General features: G+C 39.6%; 2 protein-coding genes across 3 annotated transcripts; one reads left to right on the top strand and one right to left on the bottom strand.

Moving 5' to 3' along the window:
• Window positions 1-15: 15 nt before the first annotated feature.
• ube3b (ubiquitin protein ligase E3B) lies at window positions 16-13,171 on the bottom strand. Its single transcript, XM_078789762.1, has 27 exons — window positions 12,398-13,171; window positions 12,137-12,305; window positions 11,924-12,038; window positions 10,811-10,870; window positions 10,628-10,732; window positions 10,446-10,542; window positions 10,240-10,325; window positions 9,663-9,745; window positions 9,471-9,576; window positions 9,272-9,392; window positions 9,005-9,182; window positions 8,691-8,857; window positions 7,317-7,484; window positions 7,072-7,243; window positions 6,872-6,990; window positions 6,615-6,729; window positions 6,419-6,518; window positions 5,027-5,146; window positions 4,783-4,959; window positions 4,596-4,706; window positions 4,368-4,505; window positions 4,229-4,294; window positions 3,976-4,034; window positions 3,695-3,877; window positions 3,514-3,625; window positions 3,349-3,441; window positions 16-2,441 (listed from the first exon to the last, which is right to left on the bottom strand). The coding sequence occupies exons 2-27, from the start codon at window positions 12,295-12,297 to the stop codon at window positions 2,250-2,252; spliced, it is 3,204 nt and encodes a 1,067-aa protein (XP_078645888.1). The 5' UTR covers window positions 12,298-12,305; window positions 12,398-13,171; the 3' UTR covers window positions 16-2,249.
• Window positions 13,172-13,502: 331 nt separating this feature from the next.
• On the top strand, window positions 13,503-19,927 carry LOC131127774 (BTB/POZ domain-containing adapter for CUL3-mediated RhoA degradation protein 3). 2 transcript variants are annotated; one of them, XM_078789763.1, is made up of 8 exons: window positions 13,555-13,607; window positions 14,539-14,596; window positions 14,697-14,910; window positions 15,739-15,908; window positions 16,211-16,297; window positions 16,369-16,421; window positions 16,493-16,688; window positions 18,074-19,927. In XM_078789763.1, the coding sequence occupies exons 3-8, from the start codon at window positions 14,703-14,705 to the stop codon at window positions 18,284-18,286; spliced, it is 927 nt and encodes a 308-aa protein (XP_078645889.1). In that variant the 5' UTR covers window positions 13,555-13,607; window positions 14,539-14,596; window positions 14,697-14,702; the 3' UTR covers window positions 18,287-19,927. The 2 variants fall into 2 exon arrangements, with proteins under 2 accessions (XP_057925983.1, XP_078645889.1); XM_058070000.2 differs by lacking the exon at window positions 14,539-14,596 and having other exon boundaries at window positions 13,503-13,603.
• The last annotated feature ends 887 nt before the right edge of the window (window positions 19,928-20,814 follow it).

The raw sequence follows: 20,814 nt of genomic DNA, 5'->3' as shown, positions 1-20,814 counted from the left end.
GGGAAGCAAGTGGTTTATATGATACTGGTGTGCATTATTTAACATGACATATCTCCCACACACAGAAGACGCTTTGTACAAATATCACTCCATAGTGCAATCAGCTTGAAAGACACTTAAGACAATTCAAATCTCATATGAACGGACAATGTCTCTGATGGCATTTTCGTACTAAAAGTTGAGTGCATTACTGTTGACATCATTTGAAATTGAACTTCTGTGTGCACATCAAGGTCATCCTAATGGATGGGGAAAAGTTAGTAGACTTTAGTACACTAAAAATAAAAATGTCGGCTTTATAGTCGCACGCAATTGTATTTTGTTAGGTAGCCCAGCAAAAGACTTTAAAATGAGGTCAATGTGATTTCTCTAAGCCAATTAGAGAACCAAATAGGTAATAATTAAATATAAAAGACTATATGATTTTTTTGTTATTTATTATTTGAATTGTTAAATAGTTACTGAATAGTGACTGAAGTGAAAAAAAAAGACTTGTGCTGTCCCAACAATCATTTTCTGGAGTTTTAAATTCAATGATTGCCCTTTAACTACAACAAGTATTATGGGCTGAATTTAGAATTTGTGTGTTGAACGCTTTAAAAAAAAAGTCAACATGTCAACATTGTACATTTTAAGTTAACACACAAGGTTTTGGTTTGTTAGTGCGGTGGTACCCTCAAATGTACTGCTTTCATACAATTGACTTTTCCATAGACCCGCACCTTTTTGAAATTTGTGAAAAAGTAGAAAATGCTACTCTCTGTCCAATAATGACATTTATGTTGTACATCATGGGGACAGACACTGACTTGCACTGATATTGTGAAGGACTTGTGTATATTTGTGTAGAGTAGCCAACATGGTAGCGCTGACATAACAACAAAATGATCTATACTCCTTCATGGCAGACAAGTTTTTTTTTGTTTCTTTGCATAATGACAGATTTGGTTGTGTTTTTATGCTTGCTTCTATAACCTTTCACTGATAGCTGAACTATTCAAGTTCATTCTTGACTAAGATTAAACTTACAAGTTAACATTCCCCAACAGCAGAAACATTTCTCCATCATTTCCATCCAAAGAAACATGAAATCGAGCAGTAGTCCCATTAGGCTGGTGAGCCAGTCCATGACATCATGTTTAGGAGGCTTCTTTAAACTGGTAATTCGTCACTACATGGCTTTGAAAGGCCAACGGGAGCACTGTCAAAGCCTCAAGGCTTTGTTGTTATTGTAGTGGTAGTAGATTGGTTGGGTTTCTGAGAATAAGCTCAGCCCCGCTTCTATGGCTTGTTTCCAATATATAACATTACTGGTTACACTTGAAATACAATCAGAGGTGTGTAAGCAAAAGGGAGGATGATGGTACATGAGGCACTCAGCGTTAATCAAAAGGTGTAGTGATGTTCATGTCTTACTAGCATGAAGTATAAAACCTCAACGCACTCGAGATGTGGCGAGACATTTTTGGGTATTTTATAACAAACGCAAAAGATGCATGACCAAAAAAAAAAACTGACTTTGATATAAAAAAAATTAAATAAAACAAAACGTCGATCTTCCATATGCAGAAATTTTGGTAGTCCACCACAAATAAAGCAGATCTTCAATTTGAAAGTACACACCATATCGGTGTAAAGAAGAAAAAAAAAAGAGACTGTCCTGTCTTGAAATTGAGTAACATCACTTTCCCAGAAATGGGCTGTAGTGTCAGCAACACAGGACGGGTGAGGTTGAACATAAGACACCAATGTGTCTTCTTGGATGAATTGCATTTACTGAATGGAAAACACTTCAGGACTCATTCGATACCCTCTCAAGGATGCACGGAAACCAAAGTCCAAATCTGTAAGTGTATTACCATTGCATCACTTTGTTTTCACATGTCTAATGGCTTGCATTGCATCTGTATTGCTTTCAAGTTCACTTCAAAAAAAAGATTGTGTTAAGCCTGAGAAACCAAGACTGAGCCACTATAAATATGGATTTCATGGAGTTAAACAGTATCTATGACCTTGGATTTCAGGTATGGCTAAGGAAAATGTGAAAAATGTGATTGTGCTGCAAAATCAGCATCCCCATTTCACTGTAAGGGAGTTTAAATGGAAATCCTCCGGGTGTTTGAATAAGACAAAATGGAGTAGTTCTTCATGACTCCTCCTTAACTTTATAGAAGTTCTCAGCAAGCAGAGCATTTCTCCTGGGTCAGGCCGCTCCACATCCCATGCTGATTGTTCTTGTTCAACGGGCGTTATGAGAGTTCAAAGCCGGTGTTCATACTGATAGCATAGCGCAGCTTGTCACGCAAGATGCTCTTCTTGCTGTAGTTGGGCAGCTTGAGCAGGTTGAAGCATGTGGAAGAAGTGGGCAGTCGACCACCAGGCTCCTTCTTGCGGATTGTGAAGAAGCCTCTGAGGACGCTACCAAGGGTGTCCCCGGTGTCCTGGCAACAAGAAAATAAAGTTTAGGAACCAAGCTAGAAAGACTCCTGAACCACAAATGTAACATGAGGCTTGGATAACTGAATATATTTCCTTCCTAGATGGATGACGAGCATAATTATTATCAATTAACTTAATCATTCATAATACATTTATAGAAGAATACAAAGTATACAGTGCACTCGCATTACAACTGTGCATGCTATTAGAAGAGAAAGTGTATAAAGCATTGCATCAGTATTTCCAATGAATTCATTTATTTGTGGAGGCCCACCACTAAGTATGGAAAAAATGTCACCAATCATTCACACTCACATTCATACCTATGGACAATTTGGAGTCGCCAATTAACCTAGCATGTTTTTGGAATGTGGGAGGAAACCAAAGTACACACACGCATGCAAACTCCACACAGGGATGCCAGAGGGTGGACTCGAACTTGGGTCTCCTTGCTGTGTGGCCTGCATGCTAACCACTCCCCCACTCCTCACCTAATGTGTCTGGTAAATTTTAAAATGTTGTGTACAGTATTTCATAGCATAGCATAAAGAATACAAGACATCATGGTCATTCATTGATATGTATTTTAAAGCATATTGAGGTAGTAATCATTTTCGGATGAGCAGAACGTCTACCTACATAGGTAAGTGCCTCTATCCAAGTTTTTCACGATAAACCACGCCTTTCCATTTAAGCACGGCATTATTCACCTCTCAATGACGTACAGGTCGGACATACGCAACCTGACCGTTCATACAGCAGTCGCATCGCATACATATTAGATTTATATCCAAAAAATCTGAATTGTGCTGTTCACACAGGTATGAAAAATCAGATTAAGGTCACATATGAGCTGCAGTGTGAAAAGAGCCCAATGGTAGATGGTAGATTTCAGAGCATCCGTCTTACCTGATCATCTGACACTTCCACACAACGAATTGAAAAAGGTGGCTTGAGGTAGGCAAACCCAAGGAGAGGAGGTCTTGAACAGCTGGTAACAAACTGCACAAGAGTGGATTAGTTATGTGCAAAAGTGCAAAAATGAAAAATGTTGGAAATAAATAAAGAGCATACTTTCAGGAACATCGCCCTCTCCTCAGCAGTGAAGTCACTGGACAGGATGTCCCACAGCCAGATGATGACACGATGGCTGCTATGGAAACCTCCGTAGTAGACTGTGTGCTTTCTAGAGTTACAAATTTATGATGACTACACTTAATGAAATCTTAATTTACAGGATGGCTGGATGACATACTTGAGGTCATCCAAGTCAATCTCAGCATTGTCTCCTGAGACAAGACGTTGAACCTCGGGTGTAGAAAACATGTGCAGCCATTCCGGGTTGATGATGCTACGAAAGCCCCGGATGAAAGCCGCAGTTTGCTCCTTAATCTGCGTGTGCATCCGGAAGTGAGCCATGAGGTGGATGTAGCTGATCCTGTAGAGAGATGGATTCAAACAAAAGTCAATAAAACCAAAAAAAAAAAAAAGAAAAAATCTCTTCACATTTTAGAAACTTCATACAGGCCAACATACTTGTTTTCATTGGTGACTGGGATGGTCTTTCCTCCAGGTATCAATTCATGACAAACTAGCTGTATGGAAACACACAAGAGTCCAAGTATGGATGAAATGTACAGCCAAATGATTAGAAATACTATTGAAAATTATTAAAATATAATATTATTATATTTATCTGTACTGTACAGACTGAAATTTAAACTGAAACCAGAAAAATTGAACAAACTGAAGAGTCAAACTAATGTTGACTGTACATTTCCCTACTTACCTGCCCCATAACATCTTCATCATATGATAATGTGAGTCCCAGATCCCCTACATCTCCATCATAGCGCTGTAAAACATATGTATAAATATGAACAATCCATCTGATACAAATAGACAAAGCATGGGAGGGCTGAATCAACCTTGATGGAGGTGAGATTCTTGTAAAACTCAGAGTCCAGTGAGGGCAGCTCATCAATGGAGCTATAGAAAGTGCTGTGGTGATGACCCAATACTTGACTGAGGAAAAAGGAGGCAAAAGGGACGTCCACCACAATACCCTGAAGACATACACACAAACAAGATCCCAATGTTGTACAATCTTCCAACGTGAACGCTAAGCGACCATTTCTGTGTTGTACGAATCCTACCTCGTATATGGCTTTCCCTAACATCTTCCCCACAAATTCAAAGAGCTGCAAATGATTCTCATGGATGTAGGAAGTAGGCGAAGGATACAGCCTCTCATTTCCACTGGTGGTCTGAGGAGGATTTTTTTAAAAATCAGTAGAAAAATAAGTATTAAGATGGCTTGAAAAACACAAACAAATGAGTTACCTTGAAGAGGTTGAGAGCGGGGTTGAAAACTTTCTTAATGATTTCTTCTAGAAATTCTTTAAAGACACCGTCCTGGTCAATACCGGCTTCGTCCACTCCCAAGTCATTCACAAACTTCACTCGAATGACGCCTTTTATTGAATTCACAGGTAAGCGGCGGAGCTGGTCATATCCATCCTTACAGATACGAGACATAAGGATTATTCGGAACAGCTCATATGTTTCATCTGATTTGTGTTCATACCTCTAACATGCGTGACCGGCGAATAGTAATATGGGTGACATGCGGTGAGGCGGAGCTGGTTTCAACCAACCCGAGACTCTCTTTCTCCTTCGTGACAATGTTCCTGAACAGCAGCACCCTCTGAAAGTAGAAATAGAGCGTGAGTGAGCAGAAACTGCAATGGCACAAATAGGACCTATACCTTCAAGGACCAACGATTTGCATCAGGACCAAACTGAACACCTTCATAGGTACCAAATTTGTCATATTATTAAGATTTGTGCTATGCTATTTCCTCCTAGAAATATATGTTTTCATTGCCATTTATATAAGTTAGTTAGCAGACATATGGAAGCCTTGGCAGAGGTCTGTGCACTCTTGAGTTCCATTGTCGTCAGCCAATTTATGCTAAAACTGTCCCCCGTCCAGACATTTTGGAACGGGGACGAGAAAGAACCCATTAAAGTTTGGTGCACATTAGGGTTGGCAGATATAGACTTTACCATGTATCATGATATAATTAAATTCAGCGGAGTCTTCTATAAAAAGCCTTAAGCCATATAATAAAATACACTTAAATTGTAAAGCACATTTATTTATTGGTAACAATCTGGCTAACTTTTCAAATGAGATGTCAGCCTTGGCACACATTGCTACTAAATCTTCAACAAACTGTAATACTTGTGCTTGTGATTAAGGAAGATGTAGTCACCCATGCAATTCCAACTGCCTATGTAAGATATTTTGTTGACATTCTTATTTTGTTTACACAGACGGCAAACAGTGCTCTTATTTTGAAGGCCGGTAGTCTGTTCTCTGTGTGTTGATAATGTCTGATAAAGATGAGCTGGGTGCAAGCCCATAATTTTTTCCCACTCAGAACCTGCACGTCTTCATCTGGCAGTGTCAAACGCGGTAAAACACAACACGGTAAAAATATATTCAACCAGTCCAGGTTGCACACATTCAACCGCACTGGCACGCCAAACTATGCTACCCCACTAGCTTCCATCCATGGTCCGTAAGAGGAGGTTCCGACAACTTTTGCCGGTGTTTATCTCCATTTCAACATGTTTAGTTGATCAACTAAATCATACACTCTGCCCTTTTCCATTTTAAATGATCATTTGTACCGGTGTAAATCATTTTCTTATCATGGGAAGAATGTATACCGGTATATAAAAATGAACACCCACACCTAGTGGAGGAACTTGCCATGTCAAATAAGGATTGGCGTTGGCCTTTGGTAGAAATTGGTTCGAATTATGAAGTAAAGCAATGATTAAAAAAAAATAACCTCTTTACTTTAGATAATCAGCGGGTGAAATGCTCGTCATTCCAATACCTTTAAAAAAGGGTACTGTATGTTCTATGTAAACACATCAAATACATTTCAAAAGTCAGTCAACTCACATTTTTATGAGGAATCACGTGTGGAATGTATTGCAGTAACAACTGGGCTCTTTTCTTGCCTTTCTCAAGCTCTTGAAACAGCAAACTGGGCTTTAAGTCCCTGAATGCAACAGATGGAAGATGCAAAAGATAAGCCTTTCAAATTAATCCCTGATATGTTTAAGACGAAGAGAGAAATTTGCGCTATTGTATTCACTTGCGTAACCAGTGGTCATCTGGGGTAAATCGCCGCCTGCAGTCACGTTCATAAAGCACCATCAACCACCCGTGAACACTGTGGAATAGTTCCAGTTTCTCCCCTTTCGCGTTCTCTGTTTGACATATGAGAGCGACAGAGAGCGTTAGCTACAATAATAAACAAATAAATGCCTCACTGATGGCATCAATCAAAACAGGGCATTCCTAGCATTGTGAAGGCAACATTTCTCTCACAGTTTAATATTGTGCACTCACCTAGGATACCATCCCATATCATTTTGTACACAAATGTGTTCAAAAAAGAAGAGATAGTCAGGAGCTCCTCTATCTTGAAGGAGGTCTGTTCCTCATAAACTTCAATGTCGTCCAGGATTCTAAAACACATTAACATCAACTTATGAACGTGTGCAAATGTATAATATGGAACAACTGACTAAAAGAATTGATAACAATACGTGATGAGGTGCCGTGAACAGTCACAGAAAAGCATGAGCATAGCCAGTAGCTGCTTGGACTCTTCAGTGTCATTGTTGAGACATTCCATGAAGAGTTTGAGGCCTCCCTGTGGACCAAGCTCACAGATGAAGGCCCACAACTTGGGCAGGAGATCATCAAGATGCGTCAGACCTGCAAGTAGGAAACACAACATGATGGTTGCTGTTGTAGTGGTCCACAAATATTTTTAACATAATGTACTGACCAGTGAGTATCTGAAGGCGTATTTGTGTCAGTGTGGACAAGGCAGTCTGGTAGAGCACACAGATGCTACACACTTTCTGAACTTCAGCAGAGTCCACTCGCTTTCCACCCACTGGCTTCAAGATGTTTCGTACAGAAGCAGACTTCTGGAATGCTCTCTTGAAGAGGCCTGTAAAAAGTAGGGTACATCATTTTTTAAAAGTAGAATTTCACAGTCATCTAGAGCACATGTGTCAAAACTCAAGGCCCAATGGCCAGATGTGGCCTGACACATGATTTTGTGGTCCACGAAAGCCCGGGAATAATGTGTCAATAATGGACCTCAGCTTTTCCTTTTAAATGTATTTGTTCTTTTTTGACATTCCAAGCATTTTTTGGCATCAAAAATAAATACTTGAATATCTCAACACCTTAATTTCTTGGCATTCTCATTTTACTTATCATTACAAAGCAAGTTATCCATCAATTTGTTCGTAAAAAAAAAATGTGTGGGGAATTCCATCCTTCCATTTTCTATACCGCTTATTGTCACTAGGGTCATGGGGGCATGCTGGAGCCTATCCCAGCTGTCTTTGGGCGAGAGACGGGGTCCACCCTGGACTGGTCGCCAGTCAATCACAGGGCACATATAGACAAACAACCATTCACACTCACATTCATACCTATGGACAATTTGGAATCGCAAATTAACCTAGCATGTTTTTGGAATGTGGGAGGAAACCGGAGTACCCAGAGAAAACCCACGCATGCACGGGCAGAACATGCAAACTCCACACAGAGATCAGGGGTGTACAAACTTTTCCAGTGAGTTCTGTATTTGGAAACCTCAAAGGATACGGGGGTATTTTGAAAAAAGCTAAAAAGAAATTCTATGGACTTAAAAGACAAAACTTCACTTTGTGTTTTTGGTGACACAGCGTGTTATTAACACCTATTTTCACACCATTTTGCTCTCTCTTCGGGCCAACAAAAATGTCCCCATGGGCTGCACTTCTGATATATACTGACAGTTAAAAGTGGCCCTCTTACGACCAGCCATAACTGTGATGTGGCCCTCAATGAAAATGAGTTTGACACCCCTGATTGAGCTAAGAAGAAAGGTAAAGAAGAAGAAGAAGAAAGGCTGTTGTAAGAGCTAAATTTGTCTGTGCATTTTCAAAAAGTGTAGAGAGCGACTCTTCCTTTGTACAAAGTTTCACTTTATTCACTTTCATTTTCAAGGTTGCTGTGTTGTCTGGTGACCAATAACTCTATCACAACTATGGTATCTGTATGGTATGGTATCGGTATCTGACTTTTTAAATAGGGGTATCAATCCATTCATACATTTTACCACCAAAAAACAGCAAAATCATGATTTGGATTCATCACTTACTTTTAACTGGTAGATTGTTTTGCGAAGTGCTAGGTTGCGGAGGTGAGGGAGTGGGCTCCTGACTCTCCAACTTCTTTGAGAGGACGTCACTGAAGAGAGTCCGAATGACAGGAACGCCCCACAGATACTGCAACTGCTTAGTGACCAGTGGCATTGATTCGTTCAAACTATAAGAAAATGGAAAAGCAAATAGGTCGGTTAAAGGAAAGTAAAGGAAGTCAGAAACATACAATCACTGGCCGCAATATTTGGTACACCAGTCCCAATGCATCAGCTTAACAAACTGCTACGTAAACGGCATCTCCAATACTCACCCATAGTCTACAGTTTGTGAGAACCAGCCGAGGACAGGGTGCCAGTGGGTGAGGTTGGACTTCTTTTGGGACACATATCTCTGGCAGTAGGACAGCATGTCAGTTAGGTCCTTTACTAAGTGATTGGCCTCCTCCTCTATGACTCGCTCATTAAGGAAGCCCAAATGGATCAGGTTCCCTACATTTATTAACACAGACAGAAATAAATGGCATGATTGTCTCACCTGTGAACAATTTGGAGAGAACATTGTGTATTAAATACTGTACCAAGTAAACAGAGTGTATGGCTTCCCTCTAGACACACGCAAATATCAGAGCACTGTTCCTCACGGCTGAGAAACAGGATAAACCTCCTTAAAAGGTTGTGCGTCTGAAATGACGCTATACACTGTTGCAAAAGAGACAATATCATAAAAGTGCATATTAAGTTGTATGTTATTTATCATATTTAAAGCTGGTTTTGTACCTCTGGAGTAAGCACACACAGGTGTGAAACCACAGCTGGAACTGACATGATGTGAAGGAGGAATGATCTGAGCAGGTTATCTGAGAAGTGAGCAGCAATGACTGGTCTAAATATAAAAAAACAGCACACACACACAAAAATCAGAAACTAATTAATGTCGACACTGTGTTTGTCTTTCACACTTCACCTCACCTTAATGACAGAGTTAAGATAGCTGTTAAAGTGCCTTTGGAGAGAGACGGTTTAGAGCGAGCCAAGCCGTTGGTCAACAAGATCTGAACAAGAAATAACAATGTTCTTCATGAACTTACAGCTGAAAATAAAAAAAGTGTTACAAAGTACAACTTATTATCTAAATGGCATTAAATAAGAACATTAAAGGAGGGCTGCATGGTGGAGTAGTCGTTAGCATGTTGGCCGCACTGTCAGGAGATTGAGGGTTCAAATCTTTGTTTGGGGGAATCTGTGTGTGGAGTTTGCACGTTCTCCCTGTGTGTGTGTGTATGTGTGTGTTTTCCGGGTACTTTCTTCCTCCATTCCAAACAAACATACCGTGTTGAGTAAATTGGTTGTTTATCAATAGGTGCCTTGTAACTGGCTGGTGACCAGTCCAGGGTGTACCCCAGAAAACATTACAGCTGACATTTTGCGGCTATAATTGATGTAATTGTCCAATTCTCTGCAGATTTTTGATAAGATTTCTGACATTGGATTTCATTAGTTTATGCAAGTGTACCGAGTGATGAGTTTAATGTACAAGACACAGAACCTGCAATGTTGAATAGAATCCCTTTTGATTGAGATAACCCATGATATTCTCACAAATTCTTGTCAATGCAGGTCGGAGAGCTTCTCCTAAAAAAATAAAAAACAAAAGCATCAAGTGTTATTTTATTCTAAATGATAAAATTAAACGTTATAACAAAATAATATAATAAAAATAAAAACATGTGTGTGCTGTGGCTGCAGACCTACCCTTCCCCCTGACAATCCGCCATGTTGACGTGTCCGTGAAGGTGACCAGCATGGTGAGATACAGCGTTACCAATTTGTTGTCCTGTAGTATGTCAGGCTGGAAATCATAAGGGAATTCCACATTTGACTAAATAACTTATTAAAAATTGCCATTAGTGTGACATCATCAATTCTTAACTAACTTTTAAGCTTTTCAGTAGTTGACAGCAAGTCCACAGCACATCTTTAATCTGTTTCAACCAAGGGATTGTGAGGTCTTTGGAGAGAGCCAACGACACATACCAGACCTGAGAGACAAAAAAAAATCACATTTAAAGTTGCTTGACAAGAAATACAGGTAAAAAATATATATTAAAAAAACTCACTTTAGGCTCATTTTCAACCTCCATGCTGGTAAGAATAGCCCTGCACAGCTTCTCAAACCTCTGCGCAACAAACATTAAAGACAATTCAAACTGATTTGCCATAATATTAGGTAGATCTGCACACGGTATAATTAGATCCTATAACAGAGCTTTATTAACATTAAGCAATGAAAAAATAATATTATCAGCAATTCATTTAAAGGGGACCTATTATGCTCATTTTTTGACCCTTTGTATTGAGCTGTGGACTGCTATAGAGCAGCTACACACAATAACCCGTACAGAGAGCTCTCTAGATCACCAGAATCTACACCTTTTGCAGGTGAATTTCCTTGGATTTGTGCTTCCCGCCAAACGGTCTGTTTTAATTTATTCCACCCACGGCCGGCTCCAGGCATGGCCACTCCGCTGTGATTGGTTACAGACGCAAAGCCTTGAGCCCTGCCTCTCACTTAGTACACAAGCCCTACAGTCTAAGTGCACTCAGTGACTGCTCTAACTTGGTATTGAATACTTTGACATATTTCCAATGTGTTTCCTATTGTTTATAAACATTTTCAAAGCCCCAGATGTGAATTGGGGAATTCCCTGATCAAATAGAGTAGAGAAACCTGACATAAGGCAGCCTTGAGCCCTGCCTCTTGCTTAGTGCACAAGCCCTGCCTACAGTCTAAGTGCACTCAGTGACTGCTGTAACTGGTCCTTGAATACTTTAACATATCTCAAGCGGGTGGGGAGGGAAGGGTTGTCGGCGATAAAAAAAAAAAACATGTGTGAATCGCCAAGTTAATAAAATGTGAAGATATAAAAGAGTTACAGTGTACAGAGGTACAGTGTGACAAAAATAATTTCCCTAAATAAAAGAAGTATAAGAATCAATAGTGAGACAGGGTGAAATCAATGTAAACATTGCGACTTAAGAGTTTGTGTATTATAGATAAAGCTGCCATCTTGAAATTAATGGATGCTGTCAATCCAAATTTGTGTTATGTTTGTGCAAGTGTACTTAATGTTATGGCTGGTCAATGTTAACAACATTAGTAATTAATCAGTAAAAAATGAGGCAAACTAAGACCTCTGTCTGTTGACAGTTGTGCAAAACTAATAACTCACCGCCTTATCCTCCTGGTGAAAAACGAACAGTAATTTACGAGCAATTTTAAAAAGTGAGAGTGCATTTCGTTTTGATGTTGCAGCAGAAGCCTGGAAATAGTCATCTACTTCTTTCCTGGAAAGACAAAGACGAAAGATTTTTAATTATTGTAGAAGGTGACACAGATCACGGATTAGCAGTTTTTGTTTTTTTTACTGTCAAGTTTGGAGCACCTTATTTCTTTTTGTAGCCTGCAGCGACATAGAAATCTTCTGACCAGGGATTGGATGTGGACTGCTGCTCTCTCCTTGTCCTTCTGACCTTTCCTCTCCTCTCTTGCCTGCCTGGCTTTATCCAGGAATTCCGACTTGGCGCTTTGAGGTGCCCCAAACATTGTGCGCCCTATAGTAAATTACATTTAATTGCTGCACTTCTTGGCGACACATAAACATGCTAAGGTCTCCCCTCAACAAGACTAGACAGGGTACACTTACCTGCGGAAGTTCTCGTATAAGGTGTTGTCTGGGCCTGAAGGCTCGCCTGGTGCTATACCTCCACAGTCATGTTGTTGTCTTTGGGGTCCAAGCAGAGGGCAACCCTGATAAACTAACTAACTGGTCATCTTTGGATAAACAAGCGATGCATGTAGAATGGAGCTGAGACAGTTAGCATCCAGTGCTAGTTCGAGGCAAGTATGCTTTAAATATTGTCTCAAATGTGAGCTTCTCACATCGGTTTGTTGATATTTGCCATCATTTCAAGATTAGGGATAATACCTTGCCAATGACAGTCTCGGAAACAGGAGGAATAAATCATTACAAATGTAAACAATGAGAGCAGAGCCGTACACGAACTGCATCCATTAATCCACGGTGTTTCAGTAAATAAGTTCCGGGTCGGCAGAGTTTGTCTTGCAGTATCAATTATTTAGCAGATTACATGATGTATATATTATTATCTCCATACTATTATAATTATACAAATAATACCATCAAAAACAGTCTGTCAGGTGTTGAATAAAGCTTTTAGTTTAGTGTGTTTGACGAGTCAAGGGGAAGGATTTTACTGTTACACCTCCAACAGTGGAAACGCGTTTAAGATTAATTATAGTGTAATGCATATATTTCTTAGTTCAATTAGTTGGGATAAAATTTATTTTCAGGTGTGAAAATTATGATTTAACCTCTAAGGTGTACTTAAATTCAAGTCACATATTGCATTCTAAAAAAAACATGAAAAAGAGACTTTTTAGACTACTTCTATACATGTATTATATTTTGGTGCAAAAGGGAAAGGCACACGCAAGTACACGCAAAACAAGAATGCTATAATATTACTCGAACTAGCTACAATGCATTTTATGTAATACTTTTCATGCCACATGGTCCATGTTTTTTGGGGAGAGGCTTTTGTTTTTGTGTGGAAAACGTTCATATTTACCCAATTGTTTTACTGTAAATTTTGAAAAAAAATTTAACATATGATGGTATTTTAACAATATAAACTATATTGTTTATCTAACAGTTGTCTTTACTATAAAACGTGTAGTGTACATTATACTGCAAATAATGGTAAAACTGTCTCTTTAATGGGGAGTGTGACGTCTTTGTGAAACCTGCGTAGCCATGGACCGGAAGGAAGTGGGTGTTAGCTGACTTACGTTAGCAAGTTACAGTTACGAAGTCTGCTGTGGTTCTATGGTAATTATGATCTTGTTTTTTTATTCAGACCTCCCCACAAAGTCATTATTGAGTTCGTGTCGATAAAGCAATCGTCATTATGATTGTAATTATGTAATTTCGCTGTTGTATGAGCACTAAATAGCCACAAGCTAGCGCGCTATGCTTGTCCGTCTTGAATAAAAATACTAAATTTCTCGATTGTCGAGTCATACGGACAAGAAGATCAACTCAATGCGCTTTTTCTGCAGAATAATAATGTAATTCCGAATATTATTATTTTGAAATTTGCGAATAAAGTCTGTGATCAATTCTGATTCGATTAAAGCCAGGCTTGAACTTTGGTGCATAATTCACTTCTCTACCCTACATATTTAAGAACTTTAAGCAGATTTTATACCGGAAAATAGTGCATTTAACATTGAGTCAACACATAAGCAGGGGCTTGTGATTAAAATCTGGTTTAAAAGTCAACAGAGTAGCTATTTTCATTTTTTGATAATAAGGGAATGTTGTCATCACCTAATATTTAAATTAGTTTTCACACCATTGTATAAAAATAGTGATTGAAACAATCATCAGATGTGTTCAGAGACATTTTTACGAGTACAAATTATATAACCTAAAACTCCTTTAATGACATTCCTTGAGTTGTGAGTTAGTGTTGTTTAAAGTGTAGTTCTCCTGTATTGTGTTCTTCTGGGGGTTTGAGTCAGTTTTATTTCCACAATGCCAATTCACAACATCTCATGGCACTTTACACATTGAGTAGGTCAACAACTATGCTCCTCACACAAGAAAACTAAGTGAACCCCATCCAAGCCAGCACTTGGCAAATGAGACAATGAGAGAAAATCCCTCAAGGGATAATACAGTAATTTTGTATTCTAGCTATTCACATCCTACCAAAATGACACTTTAATTTTGACCATACAGAATTACTTCCATACTGATAAAAGGAAATAGGACTGAGTGCCCCAAACAGGAAAGTTAACTTGAAACTGCATCATCAGCGTGAGTGCTTAATATAGTAAGGGATGTCCTGCGCTCTGTTCTTATTAGCGCAAACCACCAAAGTTGCTCTGACGGGTTGTTCTGTCTTCTTGTGTTCCAGGAAGAGATGTCAGGAGAGAGTGCCGTGAGCTCGGCAGTGCCGGCAGCCACAACCCGGACCACATCCTTTAAAGGCTCCAGCCCAAGCTCGAAATATGTGAAGCTAAATGTGGGTGGCGCTCTGTACTACACTACAATGCAGACCCTGACCAAGCAGGACACCATGCTCAAGGCCATGTTCAGTGGCAGGATGGAGGTCCTCACCGACAGTGAAGGTTAGCCACTCATTAAATATCTAATGTACCTACAACTGAATGTAGGATCTTTCTTGAGAAAACAGTCAGAACAGGAGGTCCCTTCAAACATAGTTGACCTCTCAGTCAGGAGGTTATCTAGCATGGATGCGACAAACCATGCCAGGAGAATGGAGGTGTAAGCTAACTCCCATATATGAGGGTGGTATCAGGGGAGTTACTAGAATGTCTCCTTTCCTTTACAATGGATTCTTTGCATTCTCATGGTTAGGATGATACATTTTTCTACAACACGATCCATCCATTTTCTATGCCACTTATCCTCACTGTGGTTCCAGGGGTATTCTGGAGCCTATTTCGGCTGCCTTTGGGCTAAAGGCGGGGTACACCCTGGACTGGTCACCAGCCAATCGCAGGGCACATATAGACAAATAACCATTCACACTTATTCATACTTATGGACAATTGTGAGTCGGCAAATAACCTAGCATGCATGTTTTTGGAATGTTGGAGGAAACCGGAATACCCGGAGAAAAACCATGCACACACAGGGAGAACATGCAAACTTGGCACAGAGATGCCCAAGTGGAGTTTCTCACGTCTTGAAAAATAAATACACATTAAGGGTTGTCTTATATTTGCGTAGTTGTTTCATACAATTTCATAATTTGGATGGAAGACTTGGATTTTATAGTTTTTATGCAATGTAAATGTCTTGATTATAAGAGAAAATTGAAACGTTATTTGCCTTTTGCAAATAAATATACAGTACCTTAGCGACATTTTAAAAATAGAACTTCATAGCAAAAAGGATCTGAAACAACACTTTTGCTTTATTCCCACGTAAAGGTTGGATTTTGATTGATCGCTGTGGTAAACATTTTGGAACAATCCTGAACTACCTGAGAGATGGTGCAGTGCTGTTGCCAGATAGCCGACGAGAAACTGAGGAGCTGCTTGCAGAAGCCAAGTATTACCTCGTCCAAGGCCTTGCTGATGAATGCACAGCTGCTTTGCAGGTACTGCAATCACTGGGGGACTCCAGAATAGGCTGCACTTTTTCTAAAGTTATTGGACCTCAAAGGGGACCTATTGTGTAAAAACAAATCATACTGGGAAGGCAGGAAGTGAAAACATGTAACATAAACAGATTGTAACCTGATACATGTTCAAATAAAATTAAACCATTACCATGAAAATACAACATTTTAACAGCATCTATAGGTCAGAAAAGTGGGAAAAGCATAGTACGTCCCCTTTAAACACAATTGTGCTGGTATTGTATTTTTTATTTTACTCCTATTAAAAAAATCCTTTGCAGGACAAAGAAACCTATGAACCTCTATGTAAAGTGCCTCTAATGACATCATCTAAGGAGGAGCAGAAGCTTATTGCAACTGCAAATAAGGTATGTTGCATTACTGAATGTGCAATTAAGTGTTTTTTTTTTTCTCTAAACTGGTTATTGTGTGTTCATAGCCGACGGTTAAACTGCTGTATAACAGAAGCAATAACAAGTATTCGTACACCAGGTGAGTATGCCTCCAATGTCTAAAGAGCTAAAACCCAAGAAATGATATAAAATTGTATTTTTTCCCCTCAGCAATTCAGATGACAACATGCTGAAAAATATTGAGCTGTTCGACAAGCTGTCGTTGCGTTTCAATGGTCGCGTCCTCTTCATCAAAGACGTGATTGGGGATGAGATCTGCTGCTGGTCCTTTTATGGACAGGGGCGGAAGATTGCTGAAGTGTGTTGCACTTCCATTGTTTATGCCACCGAAAAGAAGCAGACAAAGGTAAGCTTGTCTTATCATTTTTCCGTATCGCTTGTCTGCATTCTTATTTCTTTGAAAGGGGGTCCAAGCCAACAATTCCAACTTTTCAGACTATGCTATATGTTTAAATTGTACTCCTGAGTTAACTTATCCCTGATTTCGTTTTTATGCTACTCGACCTCTAACTAATCAGAACAGAGTAGGCATGGTCAAGGGGGAGGCTGTGGAATCTGTGCATGTTGGCCAAGAGGAGAAGAATGTTGATTTGTTTACTCTGTACACAACCTTATTTATGGTGTATTTATTTAAATAAACATACTACAGTAAAGTCTCGTTATATCGATATTGTCGGGAGTCTGAAAAAATATCGATATAACCGGACTGTCGATATATCCGATCCTGCGCCGAACTGCATTAAAAGTGGGCAATAATGCATTGATTGATTTAAGCTGATTTAAGCTGATTTAAGCTGCTCGACATTGTTCTATGTCGACAATGTCGAGCAGCTTAAATCAATCTTTGCTTAAGGATTTCAATACTAAAAAAGAACACGGCGAACGGCTGCTTCCAGTCAACTTTATTTTTCACACTTCCACCACCAGAGCGCAGCACACACACCGATTCCCGCACTTCCTGGTTCACAGGTCATGCTCAACCCGCCCCACATAGCTGGCCAAACACATGCCTGCAAAAGAAGAACCAACTGCGTTCGTGGTTTCTCTCGTGTGTATAGATTCTATACACACGAGAGAAACCACGATCGCCAGCATGTACATATGAAAAACAGTGATTATTGCAAGCGATAAAAAGATATCTGAATACAACACAATTAAATACATGTATTTGTACGCTTGTGTCTTCGTTGGAAAAGGTGTGTATGCTATGTCAGTTGGTTCTTCTGTTGCAGGTATGTGTTTGGCCAGCTATGTGGGGCGGGTTAAGCATGACCTGTGCACCAGGAAGTGCGGGAATCTGTGTGTGTGCTGCGCTCTGGTGGTGGAAGTGTGAAAAATAAAGTTGACTGGAAGCAGCTGTTCGCCGTGTTCTTTTTTGGTATTGAAATCCTTAAGCAAAGATTGATTTAAGCTGCTTTTGTATCGATATAAGCAGACCAAATTGGCTGGCGGGAGATGAAAAGGGCATCGTAGTAACCGGATTATCATAATAACCGGGTATCGTACTAACGGAACTAATTATATCATAAAAGACTAGAAATTTGCCGGGAAATGAAAATAGTATCGTAATAAGCAGTAATTCGTTATAACCGATATTGATATAACGAGACTTTACTGTATAGTGCCCCACTGGGATCCGATATGATTTAAAAAGGCCCTGGAATGAGTAGGATCAGGTCTCTCTTTTTTTAATTTTTTTAATTGTGGTGGACCTCTGCACGTGTACGCTAGGTGGAGTTCCCTGAGGCTCGCATCTATGAGGAGACCCTCAACATCCTCCTGTACGAGTCCCATGATGGGAGAGGGCCGGACAATGCTCTACTAGAGGCAACAGGGGGCGCTGCAGGACGATCCCATCACCTGGATGAAGATGAGGAGCAAGAACAAATTGTACGTAGGATCCATATCAAACGACTAGACAACCGTACACACCACCATCATTGAACTTGTACTTCTCTTAGCCGTGGTTTTGCACCGCAACTGTGCCTTACACCAGCCACCACAGCGCCTCTTATGTCCTTCACCAGGAGGCTGTTTTAATGTGGAGTGAAGTAGTCCACTTTATCTTTTGTGTTGTGGTCCAGTACACCAGTGTTTGTTGCTCACTTATCTCACTGTTCTCTGCTAGCGTGCAGAAGCATCATAATCATAGATGATTGTTCACTGTAATTTTATCTTAACTTTGTGTGTTGTTTGTATATTTATCACAAGTGGTCCTAACATTACATCCAAGGCCCGGTTTTTCAAAAGGTTAAGTCCGAAGGTTGAGTCAGATTGGCTCAGTCTGATCCGAGTGGAAACTTTTCAGGATCACCAAATCTGGATAACCAGTGCTGAAATAGGATAGGAAATCACAATGTAGAACTATAGATATGTAAAGAACTGCAGGTAGAATAGCTGGTGTGGGGTCAATACAAGTTTATTTTTATTTGAAACAAAAATACACACACACACACAGACACACTTGCAACAAGAGACGCAATCGTGAGACCTTTTCTGATTAGGATTTATTTGGGATTTCAAAAACCAGCGATGCCATGATGATTGCTTTGTTGGTCTGTTTTATCATTGCATTCATCCTGAAAAAATAATTACATTTTAATCATGAAAAAAAAATCACAAATAATATATTTGTTAAATATTGACAGCTGTTTGGGGGATTATCTTATGAGGCCAACCTCTTTCTACTTTGCTGTAAGGCTATACTAAAAGGCTGAATAGGTTATAGCCTACATAATCACTGTCGTTGGATAGATGATTACATGAAATTAAAACTTTATGAATAAGTAGGATATCTTGTAGGCTATATTGCCTGATTGAAATACTGTATAGTATTATGTAATATAATTTTAAAGTTTCATTACATTATGGATCTGAAATCCACGTTGAATCCACCCTTCTGATGAGATCAGTTTAATCCAGATATTTTGGATCAAAGTGATCACAATCCTATTTAAAAGTTCTAAAAAACCCAAAGTGAAGAAAGACCAACATTGAAGTACGTGATCTAATCTGATTGCATGATGATTTTGATGTTTTTTCTTTTGAAAAACACATTTTCAAGATTTGATCCAATCTGTTACCCAAATTCCAGCAGATTATTTTTGTAAAACCGGGCCCGGGAGAGCAAGAATGATACAGCTGCACCTAATCTTTCCTCATGTTTATGCATCTTAGAGGTATCCACTGTGATCACTCATTGGATGAGCTAAGTGTTAACCCCCACAAGGTGGCAGTGTTTTATTATTAGGTTACCTGGACCATTATGAAGCCTGATAAAAACCTTTTATTAGATACAATTATGTTCATCTAAGATGGATGCAATAATTTCATATAGTGTTTCCACCATATTTAGTTTCATTTTTTAGATACAGAGTTAGTGTGAATGGTTTAACCAGAGATCTCCCCAGCAGGAAATGAGTCCTGTCAAAATGCTTTTTAACAGGTAGAGAAATTAGAGCTGCATTCATCATTTGGTTTGCACACAGACTCACCATACTAGGAGATCAATTGTCCAGAAGTTAGCATATATGTATGTTTTTATATGTATACATGATCTATCTCAAATAAATTTATATACATGTATTTGTTCTGTTTTTTATTGCCAGGGAAGATCATTTAACAAATTATACTATTCATTATACTGCACTTGGGGCCCCATGGTCACTGGCCACAACAAACTTGCACAAATTAAGTAGTATAAAAATTCTGCTTTACAAAGACAAATGTCAGTTTTGACTAACACTGTAAGAGGTATTCATTTAATAACGTTGTAGTGGCAGAAATACAGTGTTTCTAATATTTTACTTCCCTTTTGTAGCTATGTGATTCAGGCATTTTAAAATAGCAACAGCAGTCCGGTGAAGTTTTACATTTTTTTGTGTTTTTCAAACTACAATAATAATTAAAACTGCAAGCAGTGATGAGTGGGCTCTAGCACCCCGGCGCGCTCGGGGGTACGTGCGCGAGCGGATGGGCGTACAGACTCACTAGCGCCACCTTGTCAGTGCTGTTATAACAGATAAAAACAAACCATTTCACTTAGATTGACATCAAGCTTCTATTCAAAATGTCAAAAGTATCAACACCCACGAGGCAGCAAGACCAGACAACATCCCTGGCTGTGCTCTCAGAGGATGTGGCAATGTGTCGGTGGATGTCTTCACCTCCATCTTCAACCTTTCCCTCCGCCAGAGCGCAGTTCCCCCCTGCTTCAAGACCACAACCATCGTGTCCCTCCCTAAGTGGCAGAGTAGTAATAGTAGAGTGGTAGCACCCTAGACACATTGGCCCCTCAGTATGTCTACAGGACCAATAGAGCCACCTCAAATGCAATCGCAGCTGTTCTCATTCCTTGCGACACGTAGAAAACAAAAGACTGCATAATTAGGATGCTCTTTGTGGACTACGGCTCCACCTTCAACGAGTTCACCTTCCACAAACCACTCTGTTTGCACCCCACCGTCTGCGAC

This window comes from Doryrhamphus excisus, linkage group LG3 (assembly GCF_037039965.1).
Source record: "Doryrhamphus excisus strain RoL-2023G ecotype Guam linkage group LG3, RoL_Dexc_Guam_v1.1, whole genome shotgun sequence".
NCBI classification, from domain to species: Eukaryota; Metazoa; Chordata; class Actinopteri; order Syngnathiformes; family Syngnathidae; genus Doryrhamphus; species Doryrhamphus excisus.
The sequence above is the reverse complement of the archived record's forward strand: the minus strand, read 5'-3'. Positions and strand labels throughout refer to the sequence as shown.

Excerpts from the sequence above, each read along its gene's own strand:
- ube3b (XM_078789762.1), bottom strand. The coding sequence starts at position 12,297 with ATGTTTGGGGCACCTCAAAGCGCCAAGTCGGAATTCCTGGATAAAGCC. Across the intron at positions 9,183-9,271 it reads CCATACACTCTGTTTACTTG|GGAACCTGATCCATTTGGGC; the intron begins GTACAGTATTTA and ends TAATAAATGTAG. Across the intron at positions 6,991-7,071 it reads TGTTCACGGCACCTCATCAC|AATCCTGGACGACATTGAAG; the intron begins GTATTGTTATCA and ends AATGTGTTTTAG.
- LOC131127774 (XM_058070000.2), top strand. Across the intron at positions 16,298-16,368 it reads TTATTGCAACTGCAAATAAG|CCGACGGTTAAACTGCTGTA; the intron begins GTATGTTGCATT and ends GTGTGTTCATAG. Across the intron at positions 16,422-16,492 it reads AACAAGTATTCGTACACCAG|CAATTCAGATGACAACATGC; the intron begins GTGAGTATGCCT and ends TTTTCCCCTCAG.